The sequence below is a fragment of the Aphis gossypii genome, chromosome 3 (assembly GCF_020184175.1).
Source record: "Aphis gossypii isolate Hap1 chromosome 3, ASM2018417v2, whole genome shotgun sequence".
In the NCBI taxonomy this organism is placed as follows: Eukaryota; Metazoa; Arthropoda; class Insecta; order Hemiptera; family Aphididae; genus Aphis; species Aphis gossypii.
Window position 1 is genome coordinate 14,582,935 of NC_065532.1, and position 17,444 is coordinate 14,600,378.

At 33.9% G+C, this 17,444-nt stretch overlaps 1 protein-coding gene across 3 annotated transcripts in view; it reads left to right on the top strand.

Annotated features, from left to right (window-relative positions):
• Positions 1 to 15,571, top strand: part of LOC114127800 (uncharacterized) — a 132,379-nt gene extending 116,808 nt beyond the window's left edge. For all 3 annotated transcript variants that reach the window (XM_050203348.1, XM_050203350.1, XM_050203349.1), the window contains 6 exons: positions 1,997 to 3,025; positions 4,215 to 4,387; positions 4,600 to 6,700; positions 11,765 to 11,931; positions 12,339 to 12,553; positions 14,433 to 15,571. In XM_050203348.1, the coding sequence (XP_050059305.1) occupies positions 1,997 to 3,025; positions 4,215 to 4,387; positions 4,600 to 6,700; positions 11,765 to 11,931; positions 12,339 to 12,553; positions 14,433 to 15,046 (4,299 nt within the window). In that variant the 3' untranslated portion in view covers positions 15,047 to 15,571. The remainder of the gene's footprint in view (positions 1 to 1,996; positions 3,026 to 4,214; positions 4,388 to 4,599; positions 6,701 to 11,764; positions 11,932 to 12,338; positions 12,554 to 14,432) is intronic.
• The last annotated feature ends 1,873 nt before the right edge of the window (positions 15,572 to 17,444 follow it).

Here is a 17,444-nt window from a genome sequence, read left to right on the forward strand (position 1 = left end):
TTATAACGTCTACGTTCAAACGCCGATGACTTCCTCTCTGTTCAGTTTCTCGATGCTTTTCAAAGGTTGTGTAATAACTAATAATAATTATAATCAATTACTAGCGTAGGTACCTATATTCGTTCGATGCGGTAAAATTAACACGCTCATACACACATGAAGCTTATGTTTTTTACACTTTAAATTATAAATTATTGTATATAATATTAAAATATACCCTTTAAGATTGTATCTGACAGTTTCTAAAATTGTTACATAACCCCGCACATTTCCTTAGCCCATCTCACTGTTATAAATTAATTAAGTTTATTAATATTATTATTCGTAGTTTGTTGGATCCATAATATAGTTAACCGATGAGTAGAGTATTATATCTTATTTCAAACACACTAATGTTTTATTTAAATTGGTACATAACATTGTGTATAAACGGATCGAATTAAGATTAATATCTATAATAATAAACAATAAATGTAATCCATTTTTTTAGATAATTATTATCTATTTCTATAGCAATACTATATACTATATAACCAGTGTTTGAAATCGAAATCTATTTTGAACAAAATGAGATGTTAAAGATACTGATTATTAAGTTTGAAAATATTGTAATTTTTGCGGCTTAACCACTATGTGTGCCGCGATCTTAATAGTACAATATTATATATATATGTATCCTATCATATATTTTATTGTTTTATACTTTACTTCAGTAACTATATAAAAAAAAATTATAACTAAATTAAATGATTTCGTATGTTATCGATTTTTTGTAATCCATTTCCGTAAGAAATTCTAGAAATATCTTATCGTTCTATGTTTTGGTAGTTGGTTTTTTATTTGTATTTTTAATTTTTACCTAAATATAATGTCGACAATTTACCATATATTTTGATAACCCGTAGGTTTTTATAGTCTAATTCTCCCGACTCCCTTTGAGAAAAACCGTTGTTAGGTTCATATGTAGGTGATGTATATTATATTATATACTTATCTACAAATAAAATTTGATACGTATTAGTTTATTACAAACTAATGCGAATACCTACCTATAGTCTAGGGTGTTGTCACATTCAATTTATTTGCTTTTTACACTTCTGTGATATAAATTCCAAATTTTACATGCAATAATACTTATCGGTGTCGTGGTTAGACTCAATCAACCAACCAACGCGCTACGTTATATGAAATAGTGCCAAGGATGTTTGAGTTGTTTTACGGTTTTTATTCAACGTCAAAACTTTGTATTTCTTATCGGCTTGCCATACTAATCTTCTTGAACTTTGATTTTATATGAAATTACTCATCTGTAGTTATTGTAATAAAAAATAATACACGTGTTGGACTTATATATTTTGTATATTTATAACTTTTTACATTTTTCAGTAGTTATTTGAATAAACACGATGCGATAGTCATAAAAAAATGGCTTACTTTTTTTTTACCTTTTATTACTTGCCCTCTTTAAACAATTACATTTATTATATTTAATAATACATAATTCATATTATAATATATTCAATAATATCACAATTTTATTTCGTGAATGTGAAAAATATAATTCCCGCCATGCCAATCAGGGGAGATAATGTGATTTACATCATATGTTGTAAAGCCATGAAACACAATATATTATGTACTACACGAAATGTATATTTTAACGATTAAAAAAACATACAAATAATTATAAAATATAAATATTTGAAGTAGGTAGATAAAATGAAAAAACGAATTATAATAAAAAAAATAAATATTTGATTTTTTTTTATTGCTAAAAAATACTGAATTGTTGTGTAACATCTGTATAGAAAATATATAAAATTTTCGCTATTATTAAATATTTTGTACCTAATTCCAAACTACTATAATAGTGCGTATATTATTATGGTGTACGAAAAGTATATAATAGTGTAGGAAAATGTCAGAATGTGATTTTTTTGTACTTATCGAAAGATATTTTGTTATAATATCGTCTCGCTTTTTTTTTTTTTTGCAGCCGGTAAAACTGAACCAAGAAAACAACGGCACGAGCTCTCCAGCCAAACTGCGGTTCGAACCCACGAAACGCGAGTCTCCGTTGGACCTGTCGGTTAAGACCGTGTGTCGATCTGCCGACTCAACCGACGATCGGTTAAATCCGTTCGGGCACGACATACCTAAAGTGAACTTCAAACCGGACTTCAACAGGTCGCTACCGGGGACGGCTTCAGTGCCACCCCCGCAGACGACTTCGGTCGTTGTCGTCGGCGGACCGCAGCACCAACAGCACAATAACGCCGCCGTAGCCTATAACCATCACCACCATCAGTTCGCTGCTCAAATGTCGCTTTCGCTTCCACCGCCGACGCCGCTACCGCCGCCGCCGCCTCAGAGCGTAGTCGTAGTGCAGTCTTCGCCGCAGCAACCGTTACTGTCGGCGGCGGCCGCCCCGACGACTCCGCTGCCGCCGGTAGTGCGCCCACACCACCACCCACACGCCAATAACACGGTGCCGCCACTATCGTCGGCAGATGAAGCTTGGCGAGCGGCCATAGACAGGCAGATCGAACAGAAGTTCAACTCGTACACTTTGTCCAAGAAACATCATCCCCATCCGTTGCACCAGTATCCTCAGCTCTTGCAGCACCAGCATCTGCACCATCCGATTCCGTCGACTGCGCTGGAGCAACATCAACAGCATCAGCAGCAGCCGCCTCCGCCTCCGCCGCCGTCATCGCAGCCGCCGCCGCAGCAGCAGCAGCAAGGTCCCGCGCAGGCCGATAAGCGCGTGTTGGAGATACTCAAGCAAAACATCGAGGCGCGCGATCAGAATAGCCGGCCGCATATTGCCGAGGCGCCGTCCACTCCGGCCATGGTATTCTCGACACCCATCCGGAAAGAACCGTCGACCACGCCCCTCAAGAAAACCGACTATTACATGGCCGAGCGCACGGCCGTCACGCCGTTCCCGAAGAAGATCGACTATTACATGGACAGAGCGTATAGCAACTATCCGAGGATCCGGACCAAAGCCGAGAGGAAACAGGTACGCTGTCGTCAATAATTGTGTTCTGTATAATTCTAATATTATTCCCATCCGTCTTATTTATTAAAAAAATTAAAGTTATAAAAAAAAAGAGAGAATCCACACTGCTTACAAATATATCAGTACGTGGAAATGTCTTGTGGCTACTATCACATAACATCTTATCTTATCGCATAAGCAACCGTTTCGTTCATGACGTAATGGTAACGCTCTCTGTGCCGCACAAAAATCAGAATGACCTCTCAGTTAAAAGACATTATATAATATCGGTACATGTCAAAAACTCACGTATTGTTCTATTGCGGAGATACCTACAATTTAATACAAACGTTTCTTTAATAAAATATTTAAAATAATGTGTAATCCACAAAATTTAATTCTAATCATAAGACAGGTAATTATAATATACTCATATAGTTAACAGTATGGATTTTAAATACTTAAAGACAAACAATTCAATATATCAATTTTTTTTTCTAAATCAACACTACGGAGTACCTACAGATCAACATTTAATCGTGTATCCTAACACTGTTACTTAATAATGCGTAACACAAATGTCATTAGAGTTCAATTTAATCTTACTTTTGATTTATTTGACTAAATAAATTGAACACACTTATAATTAATAATTATAATAATTGTTTTAGAGAATATCCTTAGGAAAATCGTTTTAAACCACACTAGATAAAATTGTATTTTGTGGTATGCGTCATAACTCATAACTATTTTATCATAATGGAATAACTGTCTAATTTAATTAATAAGGGTCTTATCGACGACTAGTATAATAAAGATTGACATTTTGAAAATCTGGTAATCTTTCTTCCATTTATTGAGATTAAAATAAAATGTGATTTATAATTTGCGAGAATCCGACATTAATATTTGGTATAAAAAAAATGTCGAGATACCAACATTTATTATTACTGCTTATATCTACAATAATAATACGTAGTATTACTTCATTAGTTACGTTTAGGTAGTGCTCAATTGACAAAATAAAACATCTTAAAAATTAAATTTTACTTATTAACTTATTGATATTACTGTCAACAATTTTTATTTTAAACTTTCATATTTTCTGTATTATTTATTTTTGTTTCTACTGAAAATGTCCACGCTCTTGATGATTTCACGTTAACAAATCATATTTTATGTGTTTTTTCTTTTTATTTTTCGTATATAGTTATCTGCCGAAGGGTCATCCAGTGGTACAAGAATGAGCAGCCCAATGGCTGCTGCCACAGCCATATCACCTCACCCATTTTTGCCATCAAATAACAGTGTACCTCAAACAAAACAAGAACCAACTCCGCTCACGGAAACTGAAGCGGTTATAGATCTCAAGCTCGATATCAAGTAAGATTCTTATATAAAAACCTATTGACATTATTTGCCACGTGTATAATGCTTTGTTTGATTTGTGACATCGTTGAACATATTTCGAGTACCTACTACCAGAGTATCAATATTTATTATGTACAAGTGTCTGATTACTAAAATGTTAAACATAATTACTAATTAAGAGTTAAATTATATTTGTTAACTTGCGTTTAAAATTGTTTTTATAGACGAGAGCCGTCGCCCATAAAAGAACCAGATCTGAGCTTGTTAAATAAAGAAGTAGCTGAAAAAGATGATGACGACGAGGACTTTTGGACGAACACATGCAACTCGTTTGTGGTTCAATTGGCTGAAACTCAAGAAAAGAAAAAAGTCAAAACGCCAGTTAAAAGGAAGTCACCGAAAGAAATACAACCACAACCACCCAAAAGAAAGTACACAAAACGAATAAAAGTTGAACCTAATAATGAAACCGATAAAGACAATAAATTATCAGATGTTCAAAGTGAGTCAAAATTAACTGAAGAAGTGAAGTCGGAAAAGTCATCTCTCTTAGGAAATATTGTTTGTGAAGAAAAAACACAGAAAGACGCAGAACCTTCGGATATGGACAAAGAAAATAAAACAAAACTAGAAATTTTAAAACTGATTGTGGACGACATTAAAGATAAAGAAGACAACAAGAAAAAATCAGCTAAAGGAAAACCTAGAAGAAAACGACTTCTTATTAAGCCATTAATTGGCAAAGTCAAAAAAATAAAGAAAGAACACAAAAAAGTGGTAAAAATAAAAGAACTGAAAAAAGAGACGAAAAAAGAGGAAAAGAAGGAATTGAAAAAAGCAGAAAAGAAAGACAAGGACACAGTTAAGAAAGAACAACTACCCAAATTGGAAAAGAAAGATTTAGCAGTGATAGCAAAAGAAGAGAAGAAAGGACTGAAAAAAGAAGAAAAACGCGATCTCAAGAAGGAACAACAACAATCGGATCACGGCAACAAAAAAGATCTCAACAACAAGAAGGAGAGTAAAAAAGCCGAAGCTGGTCGGAAAAAAGTTGTGGTGGAAAAAGAAAACCTAACAAAAAACATCGAAAATACGTCGAGAAGATCTGCGACCGCCGCAGCCATCGAGGTAGCTGGCAAGTTTAATCCCAGACAATCGTTGAGGCGAAAGAACTCTTTAAAAGACTACACGTTCGCTTTTGACGAGCTTTTAGATGATGCGTTCGCACATTTTGAAACCGTCAAGATACCGGTGAAAAGGAGGCGGAAGTGTGCGTCACCGTCACCAACTCCTGCTCCAACAGTAGTCGCTGCTGCGGTTGGTCCAACACAATTGATCGCTGTCGTCAAGAAGGGAAAAGAAAAGGATAACGAAACGATCCGAATGCGGTTGAGGTCTCGGAATAGACCGCTACTGGCTAAGCAGGAACCACAACAGGCATCCTCCAAAAAGAAGGGTAACGTGAAAAACAAAATCATTCCAAAGAGGCGGCGAAAAAAGTCGCTTGGTGAAAAATCTGCTCATCCCGTTGTCGCAACCACGGAGGACTGGAAGGACGAGTTGTATAAGTTCAAGCGGTCGTTGCGCCTACCATCCAAACTCATATCAGTAGTGTCACCGCCAACCGCCGGAGCCGTAGCCGCCGACCAGGTGTCATTGACCTCCATCATGAACATTCCGCCGCCGCCAAAGCTGGCTAAGGAGCCTAAAGCGGCCAAGTTGGCAGCGTGCCAGTCGTCGCAGGCAGGTGGACCCGGTGGAGCAGTTGGCAAAAACAAGCCAAAACGGTTGGGTGGCCATATGTTCGGGCGCCGGGACGTTATGTTCAAGGGACGACGTATGATGAAGCGTGAGAAGATCGTGTCCGCAGAGAAGTTAATGCAGCGGAACTTACGAAAAAGGCGACAGCGCGAAGACGAGGTGATGAAAAAAGGGTGTGCCGGCGAAGAGGCCACCGCATCTAATTTTGATGACGAAGATGAGAAGGAGTTGCATGACGTAGAAGAAGAGGACGAAGAAGACGACGTTGTTGGTGCAACTGGTGCTAGAGGTAACAGTGTAAAACCACCAGCGCGGATGCTGTTCAAAAGAAAATTAATGCGCAAAAAGTTTCGATCGGGGTTTGACTACATCAAGAAAAAGAAGAAGAAGGAACCATTGTCAGACAAAAAACCCGCTACTGTGGTGACCACCGCTGCTGCTTCCCCTATTCCGCCAAGTGCACCTCGTTATGTATCAGAAATCCACGCTGAAATCAAAGGATGGATAGTCAATAAGGGTCATGGTGAGACAGTACTCCACCGGGCCGCCAGACTAGGTGTCGATGTAAGTTATTTTAATATTTTTATCGTTTTAAATCGTTATAATGACATACCTATATATAGGTATGGGCCACTGGAGCAAAGTATGAGTATTTGCTTTAGCGCTAGGACGTTTTGTATTTTTAAAGTTATTGGCTACTCGCATATTAATCAATAATTATAATTGATAAAATAAATTAATTTTTGGTTTTAAATTATTTTGATTTATCAAAAAAAATTTGGAGAAGACGTACCTAACAGTTCGAAAAAAAAATGTTTAAATACGTTTCGCTAACCCACAAATGCGAATTGTTTAAATAAATTTAATTTTGTAAATTATGTAATATTATTGTACTTGTACTAGCTTAAACTTAATTTTTTTATTTCCCATATTTTCAAAGCCCTTATGATTTTGATTACAAGTTGAGCAAGACTGGCGAAAAACAGCACCGCAGCACATCGTTTATTTGTGATAAAATCATTGAGCTCGTTTAAAGTGCCACGCTCTCGTGTACTTCCCTCTCCCTTCCATAAAATTTGTTGTCCGCATCCGAAATATTATTGTTAAGACGTTTACGTCCGGCTTGGCACAGAAGGAAGTGATTATTTATAGTATTTCGCGTTTAAATTAGTTTTCAAATGTGTGTGTGTTATTTTCGTTTTACGCGCCGGGCTTACGGATGGGTTGATTTCAAATTGTACCGCATATCGATCGGACGGGAAACGCGTCGCCGATGGTGACCTACCGAATATATCAGGAAAATATGAATAATAATATGATGCACGAATATAAATACAACGGGGTTGATATAGTGTGTGTATTCGTTCGTAAAATATAACACAAACGATGATGGTATTATTATAACAACAATAATAATATTATCATGCACTCGGACGGAACGCCACCGTCGTATATATTGGTTGTGTTTCATCGTTATTATTATGTATAATATATACATAGGTACATATTGTATTATTGTACGTGATTTATGTCCGATTTGCGGGTTTGCGAGATCGGCAAGGAAGAAGGGGGAGAGAATCGAAACGAATCGATCACGTCGTCGACCGCGCAACAACGATGATTTATCGGCTAATAATTCCTCGTCCCGTCCAGTGCAGTTTAATATGCTCTCATGATTTTCTTTTCGTTTTTCCTCGATGGTTGGAAGGTATACCGCGAGTCTATAATAACATTTATTATGTAGGTGGCGGTTTACTGTTCAGAATATAGTAGCGTTAACGTGCTATACCTATTATAATATACAAGTAGCGCACTACATTTTCGGTAACGTTTTTGCGTTCCATCGCTGATTATTGTTGTCACAGTTGTATAGGTACTTGTGAATAGTGAAAACGCGGATCGTTTGTTCGTGTGGTTTTTATTCTGCAATATTAGAAAGTGGTAATGCCGGTATAAACAAAAACTGTACCTTGTGGTGTACGAAATATTTAAAACAGTTGTATTCTGTTATCACGAATTAAATTACTTGTGTTTACATTTTAAAGTTAAATAGGATAATTGAGGACTTGGTCGGTTTAATTAGGCCGATTTGGACAACCTAATAACTAACAAGTCTTTATCTTAAAATACTCAATTATTACACATTTACACATCAAAATTTAAAACATTTTAACTGTTAATATCGTCTTAAAAATATCAAGCGGATTAGACACCATGTTAATCCTTACAATTTATGTACATATAAATAGGTAGTATACCTATTCACGTTATATTAGTATCACGTTTATATTTATAAAAATCCTACCTTTAGTATTTTCAAAATATATTGAGACTTGTGACTTTTTTTGATATAAATTAAAATATGTATTCGGTAAATATTAAAATATAGATTTCGAATAAATTTTTAATTTAGTATAGGTAATATGATGGAATATTTTTACGAATTTAAAATTTTTTAAAAATATTTTGCTCTTTTTAGTCAATAAAAAATTTAACATTAAAATATTATAAACCAAACTGTTCACTCACATGATGCACACGTGGTATTGTACTATATTTTTCTATTCTTGAGAATAAAAATAAATTATTTCATTTTAACACGAGAATTTTCACTTTCATTTTTATAAATAATTTTGTCTCTTTCTGAAAAATAGTAGTGAACCACTCTTGAATAGCGTAATATTGTTATCCAGACGTATTACGGTATTTACGGTATTAGTTAGACATATTATATAGTAGTCTACACTAGAATAAAATATAATGTGATGTACGTTAGCGAATCTACGATTTCTCTGCTATTGCTGCTATTGCTTGTGTTAACACGCTACGATAATACCAATATAATATATAATAATATTGAAATTTGCCGGCCTCCATTTTTCGATAACAATGTTTAGAACTTGATGCGCTTAATTAAATTGTATTATATTATTACCATAGTACACTGTGCAAGTTATTCGCATTATTTACATCGCGTGTAAACATAAAAAAAGTGAGAGAAAAACCGAAGCCGAACGACACTCAACGTAACAGTCTCCGAGGCACGCGCATATTATATATATGTGTATAATATGTATAAAATGCAATGGTAGGAGGAGTAGATACCGTTATTATATACGGTCGTAACGTTCTCCTCTCCTCACCACCAGCAGCTCTTTGCGTTCGCTAATATAATAATATAATTTATTATTTACTCGTATACCACGCGCTATGGAATAGTTGCGACGCAATATATCTCTCGTAAATAATATATACAGGGTGATTCGCCAGATATACTACCCCTATTTTTCCTATAGTATTGTATTTATTCTAATTCTGATTTTTAGAATTTGTAAGTATTACTTATACTTTAAATATCTTAGATCATATTTAAACTACTTAGATTCTTTAGATTACGTAAAAGGAATAGCTGATGGCTATAAGAATTTTTTCTTATGAAAATCACTCTTTTTTTTCTGGAAATTCTAAAATAGAAGACATCATTAGAGTGTTTACAAATTTATGTTCATTCGTTAGAGTTTTATATTTTTGTGAAACTGTTTAAAAACCATAATTATTAGTATCTATTTTAATAACTCAAAAACATCTGTCTATAATTTTGATTCAGATAAGTACATTAAAAATTGAGAAAAATAGATAGCTATAACAATAACTGTCAATAAAAAAAAGTTGCTTTTCATTTAAATAATAAGAAATAATTTTGAAATGATAAAGAAAATTATTTAAAAATACAGCTTATATTTAAAAATTCTAGAACATTTAGAATTTCAATAAATTCAAATAGTATGAGCATGCTTGATGAATCACTCTGTACATAAAGTGCTCGTATTTTTACTTCATTTTAATTTTTTTTTTTTATCAAAATTAGTTAAACGTAAAAAAATAAAAATTGTCGAGAACCCACACACATACGTCGAACGAAGTTCGATAGTTCTACCGATGACGTGTGTGCATTCTCGACCTCGTAATGGTGCAAACCAGCAAACCTCTCTCCGACCCCCGCCGACAAACTCGTCCAGAAACGATTTTCGCGCGACACGCTATTATGATGACACGACGATTATAATAATATATATATGACGATGTACACGCGCATCTCGACCGCGTCTGCCCTTGGGACAAGCGCACCACCACACAACTTTTCCGATATAATATTATTATATTATTGTTGTATCGTATATATTATACGTGTTTCGCGGCGATTGTCGATAGTGGTGGTGCGCGACGAGTGTTCATGATAAATACGACGAAAACTGTCGTCGCACACGTACATATTTATGTATCGTTCCGGCGGCCGCGGCGGTATGAATGTATATGGTTATAAATTATAATATACCATCATTATACTGTGTTCCGTGTGAAGCCGACCCAGCGGAATTGTTTTTAAAAACTAAATTTTGATCCTACGCATTTCCCATCCGTCGTTACTTATATCAAGGACTCTACCATGCATATTATAATATCTCGTTCTCGGAGAAAACGGTACCAAAGATAAACTTTTGAACGTGCTCGAGTTAAATTTACCTCAACTCTGGGAGCTTCATTTCATTTTTATAGCGCTGCCAAACTTTTCCTCCGCCGATCTGAAGAAGTGACGGTAAAATGCGGCGGTGTTAATCTGATTTTTACATGTAGGTTACAAAATAAATTTAACAAAATCCCTATCATAATATATGGGTTATTGGTAGTATGGAGAACTATATAGAACCTTTCGATTCCATAACGATTTATGAATTTCTTTTCCAATTCCATTTCTTAACAGTATAGTTATAGGATTTTATATATAAAATATCTAAATGTACATAATTTAAAAATTAACCATTCCAATGCTCGATATACATTTTAAAAAGTTTACTGTTTAATTGCATTACACGAATTACCTTAACTTTAACTGTACTAGCACCGCCATTAAATTAAGTCAAGCCAATATAATATGGTACCTATACGGCTAAAATAAAGAAGCCAATGTTTACCCTGCGATACCTCAAACGATGTCCCTGCGGGGTTCAACCGCTCAATTATAACTACAGTACCTGCTTATAAAAGTTGTGTGAGTGTGTGTGTGTGTGTATTTTTATTATTATTTTTCGAGACGCGTGCCGTGTTATTATTGCGCTCTCGAGTACTCGACAAACGATCGATCGGCCTTCATATATTATAATATAACGCATTATACTATGTATTGCCCTAATAGTCACTTGTAGCTGTATATACGCGCAGTAGATATACACTTCAATTTAATATAATATGTACCTATTTATTTTACGTAAAATACATCGTGGACCGCAACAATTGAAGTTATATTGTTATTATTATTAGGAATAACTATTGGGCATTAGGTATAGATTTAAGAAATAATAAAAAAAACTTCGAAATAATCATGTGCGTGTGTCTAGAAAGTTTAGAAACTTGTTATATATACGTACCAACCGTACAACATATAATATATATGTAACAAGCATTTACAAACTTTCTAGACACACTATACAATAAGGGCTTATATATATATATATATACACACACAAGATTATTATTATTATTATTGTATTAATCGACCGATTGTGCTCGAATTCGATTGTCGGCGTGCTTTATGACAACGTGTCTTATTATTTTGTGTTCTGTTTAAAGGATGTCGTGGGTTATTGCATGGAAAAACTTGAGTACGCTCCATCGGTAGCCGATAACGCAGGCTACACGCCGCTACATGAAGCGTGTTCACAAGGCCATTATCACATCGCCAAATTGTTGCTTCTGTTCGGGGCAGATGTCAGCGCCAGCGCTCAAGGAGGCATACGGTCAGTACCTATAATATAATTATATATAATATATACATTCACAATCAAATATATTTTGTTATCAACTCTATAATATAATATATTGCAGTATTGTTATTCGTATTAGTATAACTATACGAGTTATTTAATTCCTACAAAACGAAAAATATCTAAAGATCAATATTAGATCCATGCCAATTAGCCCTTCTCTCCTAGTGAAAAACTTTTGAACCACATCACTTGAATTCGGTTTTACAATATTTTCGATTATTTATAATTGTATTTAATATTATTCTATTATACATATCATGAAACTGTTAAAATTGCGTATGTGTAAGATGTTGCTCTCCCTTTTCCTTCTGTTCAATGTTAGGATTAATAATCAAATTGTGTCATTTATTTCTAAAGTAAATTTATCGTTTTTACAGGCCCCTACACGAAGCTGTAGAAAATGGAGACGTGCATCTGGTGCGTCTGTTACTTAGTTATGGAGCCGACCCGCATTTGGCCACATACTCGGGACAGTCGCCACTATCTTTGGCCACTGACAAACAGACCAGAATGCTACTGGAACATCATGTCAACGACGTCCAAGGTTATGGCAGCGCGTCTGTGTGGAATTTTGATGACTCTACATTGTCCCGTAAGTATTATATAGTATATAACCTGACCTAACCATAGTTGGTGCATCTATATACACCACGTCTACCTATTGCATAGTTATAGCCCATATTTCGTATAAATATAAACAGCTGACCGATATTATTCATGTCTTATAACATAATATTATCTTATTATGTTATTGAGTTTTTATATTTAAATTTAAAATAGCCATTTCATACATCACATAATTATATACTATAGGTTTAATATGCTAATTTATAATAATGTATTACAATTTACAATACACAAATATGATGTATATTTGGTTTTAAATATAATACTGTCTGTGTATAGTATAGTGACGTAGACTTGAATGATATCATATATCAATATTTGTTGTATTTATGTCAAGCGTATAGAATATATCAATTAGCAACAACTTTACAAAACTTTATCATAGTGTTTTACCTCAAAAAACAAATACTTTTTAACTATATTTATAATAAAACTATGAGATATTTTTATTATTACGACAATCCACCTGCAAAAGACGTGTATTACAAACTTTATGTATGTGTATGGGACATTCTCATAATACGCGTCTAAAACTGCAGGTGAAGGGACCTGAATGTTATGTGAAACAGTTATACCAATTTCTTCATGTACTTAGAAATTGTATCTTCATTTAAAATTTTGCACACTGTATACTTGTCCAAGAATTAAATATTTAAAATTCAATTTCTTTAATATACTTTATTTTGCTTTTTAATTAAAAGGTTTTATCCTGGCGTAATACGCTGTAGACAACAATCGATGAAAAAATAAAATAAACCAAATAAAGTAATGTGTCTGAACAGTAATTTCAAATATTTACATTAAAAAATATTGAAGGTTTTATGTATTATTTTAATATAACAATATTTATTTTTAATTTCATATTCTGGAGCATAATAGTCTAGAAATTTTGATTTCTAAAATATTAAACAGAGAGACATTATATTGCTTATAACTTATAAACATTTAATATATATAATATAAAATAAATGAATAGTGGGGTGAAGGCATTACGTTTGCTCCACTTCTCTGCTCATCTAACTTGTGATGGTTTCAATATCCTATGTTTATTATTTATATAGTTAAGACATCAACATTTTCAGACAAATAATATACTACTTCCTACATACGAATATGAAATTAAATTAGCGGTAGCCTTATTTAAAAAAAACAACTTAATTACTAATATGATGAAGAAAAATAATGTACAGTAAACAGTTTCATTTGATTTTTTTTTTTTAATGAAGTACTCTACAGGTACTTTGAGTTATATTATACATAGGCAATCGGTTTTTTCTTCAAAAATATAAAGGTCGATTAAGATTTATTTCACCAAGATATTATTATAGTGTCTCTCGTTATAAAAATCCTCATGTTTATATCAGTGTTCTACCTATTGGTAGAACCATATTAGGATGAGGAAAGAAAATCTTACGTATTTTATTAGAAGGTATTTTCCTGTAGATTCACTTCAAGGCTTTTTAATTTTGAAATGACTCGAAGCCCGTATTTTTTGTCCCCGTCTTACAAATGTACATAATATAAAATTTGCGTTCAACAAAACCAATTTAATGTTTTCAATATTTAAGAAAATTGGTTTTACTGGACACGAACTTCCTATGTGATGTCATTACACTTTATGATAAGTTCCGGAGACATCGGATAACACGATATCGTTTGAGTTCGGCGCCGTCTTCTCGAATCGTAATCGTATTCTAGAAGTTCGTGCGTTTAACCGAATCATGTAGCCTCTTCCACCTTGATTCACGACTCTCGCACCAACTTAACCTAACCGCGGTTACCTATATATAGCGTTTTGTTTATTTATAATCCAGTATACCTAATGCCCGTGATACGTTTTACAGGCGAACCAGAGGACGTAGATCGACTGCTGTGGTGTCTGCCGCCGGCCCCATCGCCCGCGCCGACAGACGACGGTCCGTCGTTCGAGTTCGAGTTTGCCGACCAATCGCTGCCGGACGTTTACAAACTGCCCTCCGACGAAAGCGGCGCCGACGACGACGACGACGATTGGGTGCTGTTCGCGGACGTTTCGACGGCGCTGTCCGTGAAGACGGTCGACGCGCTCGTCAAACTGTTGGACGACGAAAACGCCGTGACGGCCGTCCCGGCGGACCGGTTCAACGAGCGCGCGATACTCCGGAAATCGTTGGGACGACAGCCGTCGGCCGCAGTGCCGACCGCCACCGCGGCCAACAGATCTGCTGCCGAACGTCCGCCCAAAGACGACAACCACTCTAAGGACAGCTCCGCCGCCGTGTCCACTTCATCCACGACCACCGCGGCCGCGGCCGCCACTGCGACCACTATTACTACTACAACTACCGCAAACACTACCTCCGCCGTATCCTCCTCCTCCTCCTCCACATCGACATCCGGCGGCGAACAAATACTCTTCGTCCGTTACGACCGCAAACTCAAACAGCTGTTGGGCGTGGACGTGTACACAGTGAGTTGACGTCGTCGTCATCATCAATGTCGTCGTCAGCTTCATCATCATCAGTAGGCGGCCGTGCGCACACAGGACGAGTTACCGTGTTATGTTGTTGTTTTTATTATTATCATTTTTTTTTTTTATTATTATTATTTTATTACTACTAAGTTTAAGAATTGCCATTTGACATATTTTTCGACTTCATATGTTTAAGCAACTTTTCTTTTTGTACTTAAATAAGTTACCCAAACGTTTTTTTTTTTTTTATTATTATTTTTATTTCTTACGATGCATTTTGAACAAGTTTATAAAAAGGTTGACAATTTTTGTTTCGGTCGCGGTTGGTTTTTTTAAAATTGGACAGATCCACCAAACCAGCAGACGTGTTTATTAGTATTATTTAAAAAAAATTATATATATATATTCTTTTGTTATTTTAAATGATTTTGGTATACCTCTTTGTTAATGTTCACATTAAGTTTTAATTAATGTTTATTATTATTATTATTATGTATAAAAATATAATATTTACTTTTTTTAACAGCTGTTTTGTTTGGTATTTTTTTTTTCATGTGCTAATATATATTATGTGCAATTTTATTATACAATTTATTTTATTATTATAACTATAATTATTATTTAATTATATCTTTTTTTAAGCAATTTAAATGAATTTAAAACGCGACGTATTCGCTTGTAATTATTACAATTCTTAGCTCATTTTGTTTCTAATGTATACAATTTAATATAACATAATATATATTTATCGTATTAAACATTCTTTTTTTGGTGTATTGTGATGTTGTTTAGATAGGTGTTCTATACTTTATTTTGATGTGTTTAATTATCTATACAAAACAAAATTATGCCTAAATTAGTTAAATATAATATATATTATATAATATACCTACATAAAATGTTTGTGCGTGTGCTTATACACAATTATAAATATTCAATTTTGTATATGTAATTTAAAAAAAAAAAACAAAATCTCTATGTATAATTGTCTAAATCATATATTCATGTTTATAGTTACGATTAAGTAATTTTAATTATATATAAATTAATTAAAAAACAGCAGTTGTACATAGTTTATAAATACAATTTTTTTCTGTTTCTAATTGTTGTATATTTCTATATTAATCTTTTCCCTATTGCAATTTGAATTTTATGTTTTATCCTATATTATAGTCGGACGAGTAGATTATACAATAATAGACCATTGTATATCTATGATTATGACTGTTCAACTCTTTTTCATCAATTTGAGCCTTGTATTTTGATTTTAAATATTATTTAGGTATCACATCCATATGTAATGTATACTAATTATTGATGTGTGTATGTATATTGTTTATGTATAATATGTGTATTTGTTATCAATAGGTTGAACATTTCTTGGAATACATCTCATTTTAACTGTGATTGAACTTGAACCAATTGCTTGGTTTAAATTTTAAACGTTTGATTAAATGAACGAAATATACCATGACGCGAAGTATGAAAAAATCATAAAATATAATTAGGTATACAGCGAGTTCCACTAACCACCGGTTAATCAACCGTTTAATGGTATCAAAAATAAAACCCCAAAACAAAATCGTATGTTACTAACGTTAGATTAACCTTTTATCAGAATTGCAATTTACTGGATAATTGAATCACTTTTGTGAACATTCTTATCATTTTTATAGTTTTTCTAACTGATTAATTTATAATACCGATTTTGATAGGGCGGTCGACTCGTTGGAAAAACAAAAACAACATTGTCTTGAAAAAAAACACGTGGAGAAAAAAAGACACAAAATATCGTCTAATTATAAATCTAATGAAGTGTATAAAATAGACGAAACCAGATTATATTGTGTTATCGAACTCTTCCAGATTCTGTTTATATGGTTTTAAAAAGAATACGGTCAATGGATGTAAAAAAGAAATGCAGACTTAACAATTCTATTGACTTGCAACATAAAAAGGTACGGATAAAAAACATCCTTTAGTTATAGGTAAAAGTAAAAATCCACGTTGTTTTTGGGTCATTAAAACATAGCCAGTCGATTTTTATCCAAATGTTTGGATGATTAGTCTAATTTTTATCGAATTTTTGCAAAAATAGGATGGAGAAATAATAGAACAAAAAGATGTATTTTATTAGTTTATAACGATTATTTTACGGCGCACTCAATAGGCTATAACGGAAAGTCGGCTCAAAATCGTTTTTTGTACGCAATGATTGGTTTTTAACATATTCGTTGTTATATTATGAATAACTGATTGACTCGAAATACGCTCAAAATACAGTGTATACAAACGTATTATAGCGGCTACGGTTTTGATTATACTAATAAACTCTTTTTGGAAAAAAAATGCCACGTTCGTGTGTATAAAATATGCTATACAGACACCACGGGGCACGGAGACT